General features: G+C 39.8%; 1 protein-coding gene across 1 annotated transcript; it reads right to left on the bottom strand.

Annotated features, from left to right (window-relative positions):
• Positions 1-9,536: 9,536 nt before the first annotated feature.
• On the bottom strand, positions 9,537-13,278 carry ATXN7L3B (ataxin 7 like 3B). Its single transcript, XM_068560597.1, has one exon. The coding sequence runs from the start codon at positions 12,928-12,930 to the stop codon at positions 12,637-12,639; it is 294 nt and encodes a 97-aa protein (XP_068416698.1). The 5' UTR covers positions 12,931-13,278; the 3' UTR covers positions 9,537-12,636.
• Positions 13,279-13,697: the final 419 nt, after the last annotated feature.

Here is a 13,697-nt window from a genome sequence, read left to right as displayed (position 1 = left end):
ATGAAATTTTAAATTCCAATAGAAAATTCTACAGTTTGTAAGGAGTTGTGCTTAATATGCTCATCTCCATTAGTAATGGGGGAGGTGAGAGTGATGTGGGTAGAACTTTTGAGACTGGGGTGGTAGGGTGATGTGGGATTGTGGGCAGGGGAGTGATGATTCAAAAGTACCCAAGTAAGTGCCACAAAGAGTGGTGCTGTCACAATCTGTTGTTATTCCCATCTCACATATTACTGATAAATTTTCCCTATAAATGGAAATAAAAGTCCCCAACCAAGAGTCTTAAATATCTTGCTTTGATCAAAACAAAGCTGCAGGTCCTTGGATAACACTGTTTTTCCATAAACACATAAAGACTCCGGAGAACTCCAGGATTTGGTAGATAGGGGCTTTTTGTGTATTATTTATATGACACCTAGTCACACTGAACTTGTACAACCCTGCTCCCTGAAGACCAGACAAGAGAGTAAACAGGAGATGCCATCCTTGGAAACTCCATCCTTATCCTCATAACAGCTTAGCAACCAGGGTACTAAGGGGCAAAGTGAAAGCACAGTCTGTAAAAGGGTGGCTTCTAAACATGGCAGCCTCCCCCTGGTTTACACACTTCTTATAACCAACCCCGTGAAGGGGTGAGGCAGGGCTGTGAAAACGATGGGATATCGCTCCTGCAATTAAGCTACTTGTGGACTTTGTGTTCATAAAAAGGGAGATTACCCCGAGTGGGCCTGACCTAATCATGTCAGTCCTTAAAAGAGAGTGAAGCAACAGAGATGCTCTTCTGTTGGCTGTAAGCTTTCATGTTGTGAGAGAATGGGAAGGTGGGCTCCAGAAGCTGAGAGCCACTTTTTTTGGGAGGGGGCGAGGGGTAGAGTGACAGAAAGGCTGATGCCACATCTCTATTTGCATGATATACCATTACCTCTGAAGTAGCCATACCTTGCTCTGCATTCTCACGGTTATCCACAGCTCTAGACATAGAGCCTTACCATCTTTGCAGAACATTTTATTAAATACAATCTATAGTATTTTATGTCCATCAATAATAGGTAACGTTTAAGGCCTGGAACATTAGCCTCATCCAAGCACCACGACTAACCATAAACTGAATATAACAAGCTGTTCTGAATTACTCCTGCCCACGCTCTGCTTAATGACACTGCCTGCCAATACCTGTGAGTTGCTAAGTGTTACCTGCCGTATAGCATTGTTTATGAGTATCATCACAAAGTATGTGATTTGGTCTCATATTACAAACTGCCTGTGGTTTTGCCACCTAGGCACAGGTAAAGCTTGAAGTCTGAACAATTTGCTTTCACTCACAAGTGCTCATATGGGACTCCCAGAACATATAATAATGGTTTAAGGTTAGATTGGTCCAATTCATCCCTGCCCATTCTTCACTCCTACTCACATCAAGCACGGAAGATCCAGCTTCAGATATCTTTAACCCTTTGATTTTCCCATATATTTCAAATTACTCCATTAGCTAATCCACTGTACATTTTCGACTATATGTCCATGCAGTTCATACCTTTATTTATAACTTCTGATTACATACTATTTTCAAAACAGAATGTTACAAGTAAACAACACTTTCTTTGTAGATTTGGTCTCACAACCTTCATCACAGTTTGGCCCTCATTCTCTCTTAAAAACATCTCTCAATTCTTCTGTGAGTTACAACTAGGGTAACCAGATAACTTATTTTCCAAAACATAACACTTTTGAAAGGACAGGGGGACAATATCAATAACAACTGAATAACAGTTGTAAACCAAGACTCTCCCAGGAAGACCAGGATATGTGGTCATTCTTTGGGTCTTGTTAAGGCAGGAAGTCTGATAAATATTTGCACACACCCACAAGATAAAGTAGCTTAATTATCTTTTTCCACCTGAACCTAATAAATGTTCCTAATATACCACTTTCTGGGCCTGAAGTCCCCCCTTAGGCCTATCTCATAGCTTTCCCAATAGTAAAAACTATAACTGTTATAGATCAGTTAGCATTACTTTCATGGGGGGTGGATTTTGGACTATACTATGGATTATTCTTTCCGTAGCTAGTAAGAAACAACCTATAATTAACACTAGACAAACCAGTTAGAGTTTTTACTTTTTTATATATTCTCTGTGAGGAGAATATTATTCTAATAGCGATGGTTTTATTAAACTACTGTTTTTGTGGCCCGCTGACACTACTCAGAAGAAAAGAGTTATTACAGATAATGTTGCTGATAAATTGATGATGAGAAAAATCAAAGTCTTTTAAAATTTTATGAAGAGTCATTAAATCTATTGGGGGTAATTCACTGACTGTAAATACAAAGCTCTTGAATTAAAATTTTAGCTGAATGGGAAGTGGGAAAAATACTGATGCTGAGAAACTGGGAAATAGTATATGAGACAAGTTAAAAAATACTTTAACTGCTACACTGCAAATGCAACTGAGTAGTTCATTATAGGCAGTCATTCTGAAGTGATAAAACGATAAACTGAATTACTTCATATTTTCCACTTATCTTTTCAGACTGCCGTTTTTGTCCACACTGTAGAGCCCTCTTAAATGAACATTAAACTCTTTAACAAAAGGATGGATCATTTACAACTGATCTAAAGATATGCGAACAGAAGACTAGTGCCATCTATTGGAATATATATTGCCTTTAAATGCTTAGGGGCAGAAGGACGATATATTTCTCTTATCATTCCTGAGGCAAAAAAAATCTCAGGGTTATAATTTAAGAAATAAATAGTTCTAAAACATCAATCTTTATAAAGGCATTACAATGTGCATGATATCATGTTTTTAAATTCTCATAATTTTAAATCAAATAATTTATATATATAAGAGCTCAGCCAAAAAGTAAAAAAATAAAAAAATTCCAGGGTCCCAAACATTCTAGGGATATGCTATTGGAGATTAAAAGACAGGATGAATGCAAACTTATTTTCTGATTTCTCTCTAGGGCAGTAGTTCTCGGCATTTAGAATGCACTCAGGCATACATTGAAAATGCAGCTTCTCAGACCTCACTTTGCATAAGATGAAATATGAGGTGCTTGTGGGACTCACAGTTGCAAATATATAGTATTTCCTTGGACAGGCAGATCTGAAGCAGAGATGGGAGCTTGGCTTAGAATGGCACATTTCTAACCAAAAACAGGTGTTTGAGATCTAGAGCAAAAGCCATAGAACAGTTTACAAAGCAGAATTACACACACTCATGTGAGGAAGCCCATGACCTAACTGTGCCAAATTCTCTGCATTTAGATGGTAAAACTGATCTTGGGAATAAGATGACTTGGGTAGTTATTTTCAACATTTTATCATGGAATCAGAGAATGTCACAGGTGGAATGCAACCAAGAAATCGTTTCATTCAAGCTTATTAATTTATCAGCGAAGAAACTTGCCTAGAGAGATTAAGTGACCTAATTGGGGCCACAGAGTTTGTCGTCAAACTGATCATAATGTTTTTTCCAATCTATTATACAACGTCTAAATCAACTTTTGAATCATTGTTGAATCCAGTACTAAGCAGACATAAACACATTTAATTCCAAAAGAAAATTTAGCTGTAAGGGAAGTACTTAAGAGACCAGCCTTCATCTACCTTCAAACTATAGAAATAGCTGCTCTGCTCTGCTCTGCAAATAAGGCCTTGAACTGTAATAATCCATACAGCAGCAAGAGCGGAAGCAGCTTAGCTAGGCTTTCTCTGAACTGGGCTTGACTCAAAGTTATAACTCCTGTGTGTATTTACGGGTACGTGCATGCATGTGCGTGTATGTCTGAAAACAGAAAGAGCTGGGGGATAAGAATGCAGTGGGAGCAGAGTAACTTTAGGTGATAAAATCACATTAAAAGTGGAGAGGTCACCTTGTATTTAAAAATCAGCACATCATCTTGCTGATCTAAGGTTAAACTTGCAGGTGAAAGGTGTTATTATATTGATGTGAGTTTGTTTTCTTAGAGCTCTGTGGAATTATATCCCTAATTATGACTTACCTATTTACCTGATAAAATCCAAGTAAGGGGTTTATGCCAATAATAAAGATGACCATCTAACGGAATAATCCTGTCTAAGTCTGGATCAGTTTATGACTGTATTAGTTTTCGATTGCTGCATAACTACTTATCACAAATCTAGCTGCTTAAGACAGTCCTCACTTAGGAATCTCACATTTCTCTAGGTCAGAAGTCAGGGAATGCTTGGCTGAGCCATCTTCTGAGGGTCTCACAGGCCAAAGGCAAAGTGTCAGCTAAACTGGGCTCTTATCTGGAGGCTCTGAGGAAGAATCAGCTTCCAAGCTCATTCAGGTTGTTTGCAGAATTCAATTTCTGTGGCTGTAGGTCTGAGGTACTGTTTCCTTGCTAGCCGGCAGCCAGTGGCTACTCTCAGCTCCAAGATGCACCCACATTCCTTCTCACTTGGCCCCCCTTCATCTTCAAAGCTAGCAATGGTGCATCAAACCCCTCTCACACTTCAAATCTCTGTGATGTCTTCTCCTACCAGATGGAGAACACTGAGTTTTTTAAGTCCTCACCTGACTGGGGTGAGGACTTAAAAATCCCTTTACAGCAAAATCCCTTTACAGCAATATTTAGATTACTGTTTAACTGAATAACCAGAAGACAAGAATCTCAGGAGACAGTCTTTAGAATTCTGCTTGCCACACAACATTTTATCTATGGCACAAAATACTGAGAGCATTCTTTGTACTCTCGATATTTTGAAATATCTTTGCAACATCCTTTAATGTCACGTATACTGGGAACTTCACTTTCTCTGAAACATCTTTATCCTTTTTATCACAACCAGTTTCCTCATTTATGTTGGTAATTCCACCTTCATTAAGTTCCTCTGGCTGCATACCTTGGGTCTCTAGAATGCTGGCAGTGTCAACCACTCCTGTGATCAGCCATCTCCTAATCTCATCAAATCTCACTTTCAGTGTTATCAAAATTAGAACTCTTTTCTTGAAAATAGAATGATTAGATGCAGAACATGATAGCGGTAAGTAAACTCTTTTGAAAAATAGATGTTTCTTTTACTGCAAATTTATATTTTGTGAGAATGCTGAGGGACCCAAACTCTATTAGGTAGCCAAGAAGTATATTATCTTGGGCACATTATATAATTTTCAGGCAGAGGTTTCTCTAACAGGGTAGGATGACTATTCGAAAGCAAGAGTATAAGTACCATTTCCAAAGGAAATGATGATGATGATAATGTTATTATTTTAATTAATGTATTTCACCTCAGGCCAGGGCAGAGGCTTTCTTATCTGTTGTTTCTGCAGTCGGGAAGATCTCTGTTTCTCTCCTTTTACTCTGCCCATCCTTTCACTAAGGATGTAAAGATCATCTCAGGTATCTTGTATTTATGGGGAGTGTAATGAGTGGTCTCAGTTTGTGATGATGGAGGCCTAATCTCCCATTCTCACGTGGAAGTTCCTGGTTTCTGTATGTCCTCCAGTGCAGCCCCATTTTCTGTTTTCACTTGTGTCTCTGGTTTGTGTTTAGTATGTGCATGTATGTGTGTAGAAGAGAGAGCTATTTCCCATACTTTCTTGGGAGGATAGCAAAACACTTAATAGCATCTTTGTTCCAGTTTAATCATCATCCAGGTTCTTTTTGCACCAAGAAGTCTTTTTCCAATATCTAGACCACGATACACATAGAAGTGGAAGTCTAGTTCACGTTTTTGGTATACATTTTGTTACATATGTACATATCCCTAAACAATATATAGCATTGTTTTGCATATTGTTAAGCTTCAAATGAAAGGTATAAAATTATAAGAACAAACGTTTTACTAAATATTTTATTTGTGCAGCCCTGGTTATTTTCACTTCTGCATGTGACTATGTATTTTTAATGGGTAGTTATATTACTTTCAATTTTTTCCTATTACAGACAATGCTACAAGAGGTGGAAATACTGGCGCATTGGTTATGCATATCAACTGCAATAGATATTTCCAAATTGCTTTCCCAAATATTTTTACTATATTACAGTCCAGCAGCAACGTGCGAGACTTCTAATTGCTCCGTGTACCTGTCAGAGTTGATATCATCACCCTTTCTTAACTATTCTGAGTGGTATAGATTGGTATTTAATTTGCTTTTAGCTTGTACTTCTTCAAAACGAAGTGAACTTTTCACATCTTTTTTGTCATTTGGATTTCTTATTCTGTAAATGAGCTGTTGTTTTACTTCGTCCATTTGTCAATTGTATAATTATTTTGTCAATAATCTTTTATCGGTTATAAGAACTGTAACACTTCTACTAGCGCGTTATGGCATTTTGTTGTTGTGTGTTTGTTTGTTTCTAGTATGACAGTGCATAGAAAGTTTTACTTTTATTACGGTTCAACATATCAATCTCTTATGTTTGGTGCTTTTATTTACTTAAGAAAATTTCCCTTGCCTACAATTATGAACATATCCTCCTATATTTCCCTCTAAAGGTTTGATGTTTTACTTTTACTATAGTAAGTCTTAAATCCTCATGGAAATTAATTTTTGTGTCTGGAGTACAGTTTTAATATTTATGGCTAATCTATTCCAGAACAATGTAACAGTTTATAGTCTACTGACTATACTACCAGTTTAGTCATACATCAAGATGACAAAAATGTGTTTGTTTTTCCATCTAATTCTGAACTATCTTCTATTCTAGTTTGTTTCTGCACCACAACCACACTAGCTGTTCATCAAAAAGATCTTGTCGATACTTGTGCCTTGCTTTTCATATAAATCTTAAAATTAGCTTATCAAGTTCCATGAAAATGTCCATTTGGATTTTAATCAAGGTTATTTACATATATTTGGAGTGACGATACTGAGCCTGCTATCCATTAACATCCCATTAATCTCCATTTATTTGGGTTTCCTTTCTTATGACTCTTCATTTATCTGAGTTTCCTTTAACATTCCAGATGAAATGTTTCTCATTTGCTCCACAAAATTTTACACCACTCTTGTTATATTTGTATTACATAGGACCATATGTACTTTTGTTGCATTACATTATAAATGCACCATTTAAAATTTTTTATTGTTCTGATTTTGGATCCTGATCTTATATCCAGCAACTTTAATATCCAGCAACTTTACTGCATTCCATCATTACTTGCAGTGGTATGTTCATAGATTGTATACAATTATCCATTTAGGTATCATCTGAGAATGAGAATTTTGTTTCTTCCATTCCTGCTTTTAAAGGGAATGCTTCCAAGTATTTACCATTAAGCAAAGCAGTTGTAGATCTTGATACATACGTTATCAGTGTATGGAAGTTCTTTAGCCCTTGTTTCTATATGGTTAATAAGTATTTTTAAAGTTAATAGTTGGTATTGAATTTTACACACTATTTTTCTGTATTGAAATATTCACATGGTTTCTCTCTAATGGTGATGCAATGGTTTTTTTTTTGATTTGAATTTTATTTATTTTTTATACAGCAGGTTATTAGTTATTTATTTTATACATACTAGTGTATATATGTCAATCCCAATCTCCCAATTCATCACACCACCACCACCACCCCGCCCTGTGATGCAATGATTTTCTGAGTCAAAATCTTTCCTGGGGTTAACCTGACTTGTTGATAAAGTTTATTCTTGATATTTTAAAGGAGATGGTTGCCTAACAACATCTTCATAATACACTTAGCCTATAATGATTTTCATTTCTTGCTATATTGTTTGTAAAACTCTTAAGTGTCTAGAGTTTTTTTGTATACTTGGGCAGAGATGGGATTTTTTTTTAAGTTCTAGTAGTTAAATTACTACATTTATTAAATTTTAAGGTTAAAAATAAAAATTCCTTGAGTCACTTTTGATAAATTATATTGTTAAATATATTTTCCATTTTCAATGTTTTCAATCACTGTCTTAAAGTTTTCAGCAGTATCACAATTTTTTCACTCTGCTGTAACTGCAATTTCTTTTAAAAAAATTAGTCCTTTCACTTATTAAAAATTTTCTTGCTTCAACAAAGTGCACTGGCCTTGCACTAGCATTCTACTTTTGCTTCTATTGCTTCTGTATTTTTGTTTTTAAACTGTGGGCAAGTCTTTGCTGCTGAACGTATTTTCTCATTTCTGAAATGAATTTAGTATTTCCTTTCCAGCTCACATATTTCCACTACGGCTCAAGTAATAATGATGATTGAAGTTTTCAAAATGGAAAAAACAAAACCAAGGATTTTTGTTTATTGTAGATAAACCTGTAAATTTTTTTACAGGTTTATCTACAATATCTTTCTGAACAAGTGCATCCCTTATAACAAATATTTTCTTTCAAAGCATCACAGGCATCTTTGGGAACATGTGGAAGAATCAAAAAGCTTGTGCCCTCCACAGCAGGGTGAAACTTTCAAATGTGACGTTATCTCTGAGAACCAGCAATTCACTAACCATGGTAATTGAAGACTAATATGAAAAGATGTTTAAAGAAAGCTCTTCCTGAATCCTTAACTACCTGAGCATACTTCATTTTCTTTGTCAACATCAAGCAACCATTTATTAGGTTCCTGACTTCATGCTACATGCCAGTTAAAACCAAGTATCTAGGGAGTTAAAAGGTATGTGATTTTTTTTTCTTTTTAAATATAAAGATCATTAGTTAGAAAACATGAAAATAATCTCAAAAGTCCTACTGTCAAGTGGATTTAGTAGAGCACTGAGGTCTTGCAAATACCTCATTTCAGAAAAGTAGGTTAGCATAAAATATATTAATTCAAATCTAAACATATGAAATAGGATCCAAAAGGATTTGCTGCAGCTGCATCTGAGTGTTTGGTGACTTAACACCACGTCACATGTCAATAAAGTCCCCTGAGATATCCTACTGCAACTGGTTTCCTCTGGTCCCATTTCTATAATTTTTATTCATCTAAATATTATTTCCAATTTGGGACTGTTTCTTTAACGAACTAGAACATTTAGCAAACTACTGATTTGATCAGTACTAAGCAGCAATATGTACAATTTCTAGGGAAGTGCTCCAACTTTGGAATAGGAACTGGAATAAATGAAAAATCTCTGAATTATCTAAAAACAAAATGACAGACCTAAATAGTTGGAGTAAAACGGAAAGTATTGGAAAAAATTACCTTTAGAAAGGCTGACTCATTTTTGCTATGAATCATTTGCCTCTTGAGAGCAAGAGTCGTATTAGATCAAAATGGTGATAAAGTGTATATATTAAGATGGCTTGAGTGCCATTTAAATCGAACTATCCTTCACACTGGACTTAGTGACAGGATCGTATTGTATTTATTTTACCACCTTCTTATTTGTTATGGTAAAGGGAAGATTGTATAGTTTGTTTCTTTCACTGGATGTTGCAGAGAGCTAAATCTGCACTATTAGATGGAGAAACAAAGTTGGGCAAAATTCCTCTATCTGATAAAACTCATTCAGGAGAAAGTGACTAAGGTTCAACAGTGGTTCAACATTTATTTCACTATGTGAATACCCAAGAAACGTACAATTTTAAAAGATGAACAGAGTCCAGATAAAGTCATTTTTTAAAATTTTGTTTATTGTAATTGTTTACCAATGGGGAGACGCAGTTTATTTACACCAGCAGCCATGGGGCAAGGGGAATACACAGTTAGTTAGCAACCTGTATAGGATGGACTACTTATGCAAAAATAAGACTCTCCAAAACAAAGGACAACGGTGAGCTTCACTACACTTCCCCGATGATCCCAGCATGCGATAATGCCAGGCAATGGCCCCTGGGCATGCGGTGGTGGGAACTAATGTATGGAAGAAAAAGCCACAAACCACAGAAATTTGTAAAGAACCCCTTCCCCCCCCATACACACACACACACACTCAGATACATAATAGAATTACAGGGTGATCAATACACTTAATTGAGGAGATTAGGACAGGAATTCTGCTGTTAAGAGGAAAGATAGGGAAAGGGAGAGTTCCTAACCACTGTTAACTATATGGTAGGGAGCATTCTCTCCCCCAAAAAGAAAGGAGTTAGTTTGTCCCCTCAGGGCACCTGTTGGACCTAGCCCACCTCATACCCAACCAGGACCGGGGGCTACTGCCCTAATAATGGGGAGCAAAAAACAAAAACACAAACCAAGAGGGAGGTAATATGAACCAACCATTACTCAAAACTATTTCCACTTCTCCCTCCTCTAACCAGGAGAAAAGGCCAGAAAGGAAACAGTAATGTCACAATCAGAGCTCCCTCTCTGAAGGAGGAGTGGACCATGGCCTTACCTTCAGCCTGCTTCCCAGCTATTATCTTTAAGTAGGCCAGAGTCTCACTTAGACCCTCCTTTCCTTCTGCATCCCCTCAGAAGGAGATGTCTCTAAAAAAGGCAAGGGCAGATAACCCAACATTATTTCAGTTCTTGCCAGGGTTTGACTTTTTAAACAGTTATTACAACTCTTGGATTGAAGACCAATCTGTAGCTAGGCCCTCAGCCTGGGCAGGACAACTCTAGAGGGAGAATGCAATAATAAACAGTCTCGAGGCCCCATTACTATGCTTCCCTTAACCCTCCAGAGTATGTAACCCAAATCAGTCCATACAGTCCAAACAGCTCCTTCTGGGATAAGGACGGATACATGCACAGCAAGGGTTAGAGAAAATGGATCAGAACCTACGCCGTCCCTGTGCCACTCGGCCTTGACTGCTTTTCTGCTTAGGTCCTAGGGGGCAGTATCCAAGTGGAGGTGGGAAGATATAACTCCTCAGGAACTAAGACACAGCAGGAAGGCATACCAGCAAGGAGTCCTACAGGAGAAATGCTTAGGCATGACACTGCTTTTCATATACAAAAAATTACTTTCTCTTCCCATCCTAATCCCAATAGAGGGAGCCATAAGAAAGATTCTGCTCTCTCTCACAAAAACAAGAAAACAAAACAAACTTAAGAGAAGCCAAGGAAAGGGAAACTGGGCAGCCTTCAGAAGTAGGAGCATCAAGAGAGAGAAACTGAAACTGGTCAGCGCGAATGTAGAGCGGCAGGCAGCACCCGGGGTGGTGAGCTGCACCAGATCGGCACGGAGCAGGGGGCTGGAGGGACACGGGGCCAAGCCAGACAAAGGAGGCTGGGCCCCTTACTGGGGCACAGAATGAGGTAAGAAAACATTTCAAATAAAGCAGCACCGTTCCCGCTCACCTTGGGGCTCCCACCCCTATACACTTCATCAACTTCAATCATGGCGCCAAGTGGAGGGTAGTTTTTGATACTCAGCTCACACTTCCCATCCTCCCCTATCCCATTCCCTAAAACCAGAGGGTTTCTGGGGGCCACTTCCTGACTTCCAACAACAAAAGGACAGCTCTTGTTGTCAAGAAGGTCCAAAGGGAACTGAGTGGAAAGGGCTGTCCTTCGGGAGGGGCAGAGAAGGTGGTGACAGTCTAGATGTTCACTGCCACGGAGCTCTGTGACTGCCCAACCCAAGGAACAGGGGCGTTCAATAGGATACTGCACAGTCAGGTGAGGGTGGACCCAGTCCTGCTCCTTGGCTCCTAGCACTAACCCATTCACATTAGTGAGCGCAGCTGAAACAGGTCCCCTCCGGGCTCAGCTTTCAAACCACAGCCTCCTGCACAGCCATGATGCTCTTCCATAGTTCACTCCTGCCCCGAAAGTGGGAGGCAGGTAGTGACCTGGCATAATAACCAAGTCAGACCCATGGACTGGCTAGGTCACGAGTAACTCAGAGTAGGAAAATGCCCCACCGAACTGTTGTCCACAGCACAATACATCCAGATATGAATCCTGCAGTTTGAAAGATCGTGCATAGTCGCAGAAGGCCCTGCTACCTCCCCAAGGGACCATAACTTAACCCTCAGCCTGCCTGGATAACCAAGTCATTCATCTGCTAAGCCTATGCCACCAGGTGGGGTGCAAGAAAGAGGGCTCTGTTCAGCAAAACGCTAGCCCATGTCCCCAACTCCACTGAAGTCACTGTTAAACGCTGGACCTTTGGGAAACTGGTGGCTTTGAGCTTTTCTTCTTGTTGGTGTCAAGACCACAGAGCTTCTCCTACCAGATTCAGCTGGGAATTCTTTTTCTTGGCTTTCCCAGATCGGAACGATTAATATCCAGATCTCATAAGTGACTTTCATTTGTCTTGGAGAAGCCCAAATCAGAGGCTCAGAGATCAGAGGTGCAGTCCCACTGAGGCCCAACAATTAAGGCCTGACCATCAGTTATGTCCAAACGGTCAGGTATCCAGAAAGCCCTTGACATCAGGCAGACAGAAAGGCTGAGGAACCAAAGAACTTTATATGCTGAGCACACAGATGCTCACCTGTGCACTGGGGACAGTACAGGGTTCTTGTGCACTTTCTGGTGTGTTTAGAAATCAACCACTGCGTGGCGTGCAGGATGCACAGCACCGCCCCTCCTGTCCAGGATTTCAAAGCTGATCCAAAAGTAATACACTTATACAAGGATCCGAATTCCTAAATTCTCCACTCCAAGTTTTTAAAGGCTAGGTTCTTCAATGGGAACTGGGACTTTTGTCTGATTTTTTTTTTTTTTTTTTTTTTTTTTCTACTTAGCTACCTAACTTCTCAAAACCACAGGACTGGTCTATGTTATTGTCCTGGTCACCCTCAGACTCTCATGTTGCAGCTACTGGAATTCCGGAGGTGAGCGTTGCAGCTGCTGATCAGGCCCATTCCCAGATTCTCCGGGAAGGGAGCAAAGCGGGAGGCGACACGCTCCTTTATCTTCCACTGGCTGAATGCCAAAATCCTTCACGCTACCAGTCTCTGCGAATTCCAGGTAGAAGTAGCCACACTTGACTGCCCGGTGCACCTCAAAGCAGAAGCCCAAACAGGAATCCTCTATTAGGTCTACGTATATCTCCTGAGCGATGGCCTCTAGCTTGTTAGTATCCAGGTTAGCCAACGAAATTTCCTCCATTTTAATCTGTACACGACCGTGGAGAGGGCGCTCGGATTACTCACAGCTGCACGGGCGGCAACACGTCGGGCTCGGCCGGCCGCGCCTAGGCCTACAGGCCTGTCAGGGCCGCGTCTTCAGCAGCGAGGGCGGAGGCGTCGCGGCGGCAGAGGCAGGGCAGCTGCAGCAACCAGTGGCGACTGCTCCGGAACCCCAGGTATCTCCGTTTCTTTTGGCGTCTCCCCGGGCCTGGGACTTTCAGCTCGGGCTGGCCCCAGACTCACCGCCGCCAAACGGTCTCAGTGCCTCTCTCCGCAGCCCCGGTCTCTTCCGCTCGCTGGTCCGCGTTTAGCCCCGCCTCCCCACTTCCGCTCCTCAGCACGCCTGCGCATTGGCACCGCGCAGACTCGCCGGGTTCCTCCCTGTGCGCAGCTGCTTGGGTAGCCCTGGAGTTTTCGGAAAACGGATGGGAAGAACTAAAACGTTATCAGACTGTCATTATCTCTAATTGTGAAAAGATGATAAGGATGCTGTTTTATGTTATTTTGTTTGCAGATTTAAACACTCGCTAATGAATTCTTCGTCCATGCTTAATCGATTCCCTCTTGAAAAAGACAAATGACAACTATGTGCACATTTGTGGTAATGATCTGAAATACAATTTTAGGACTAGTTCTCCGGATACGTTTGAAAATTTGACATATAATTGACTTACAATCATTTATACTAGTGCCGCAGTTGTCATTTAAATCCACTAGATGGTGCAAGGAAACAAATTACACTAGAGT

This window comes from Eschrichtius robustus, chromosome 13 (genome assembly GCF_028021215.1).
Source record: "Eschrichtius robustus isolate mEscRob2 chromosome 13, mEscRob2.pri, whole genome shotgun sequence".
Classification (NCBI taxonomy): Eukaryota; Metazoa; Chordata; class Mammalia; order Artiodactyla; family Eschrichtiidae; genus Eschrichtius; species Eschrichtius robustus.
Note: the sequence above shows the minus strand (reverse complement) of the source record. Positions and strands in the feature narration are given on the sequence as shown.

Excerpts from the sequence above, each read along its gene's own strand:
- ATXN7L3B (XM_068560597.1), bottom strand. The coding sequence starts at position 12,930 with ATGGAGGAAATTTCGTTGGCTAACCTGGATACTAACAAGCTAGAGGCC.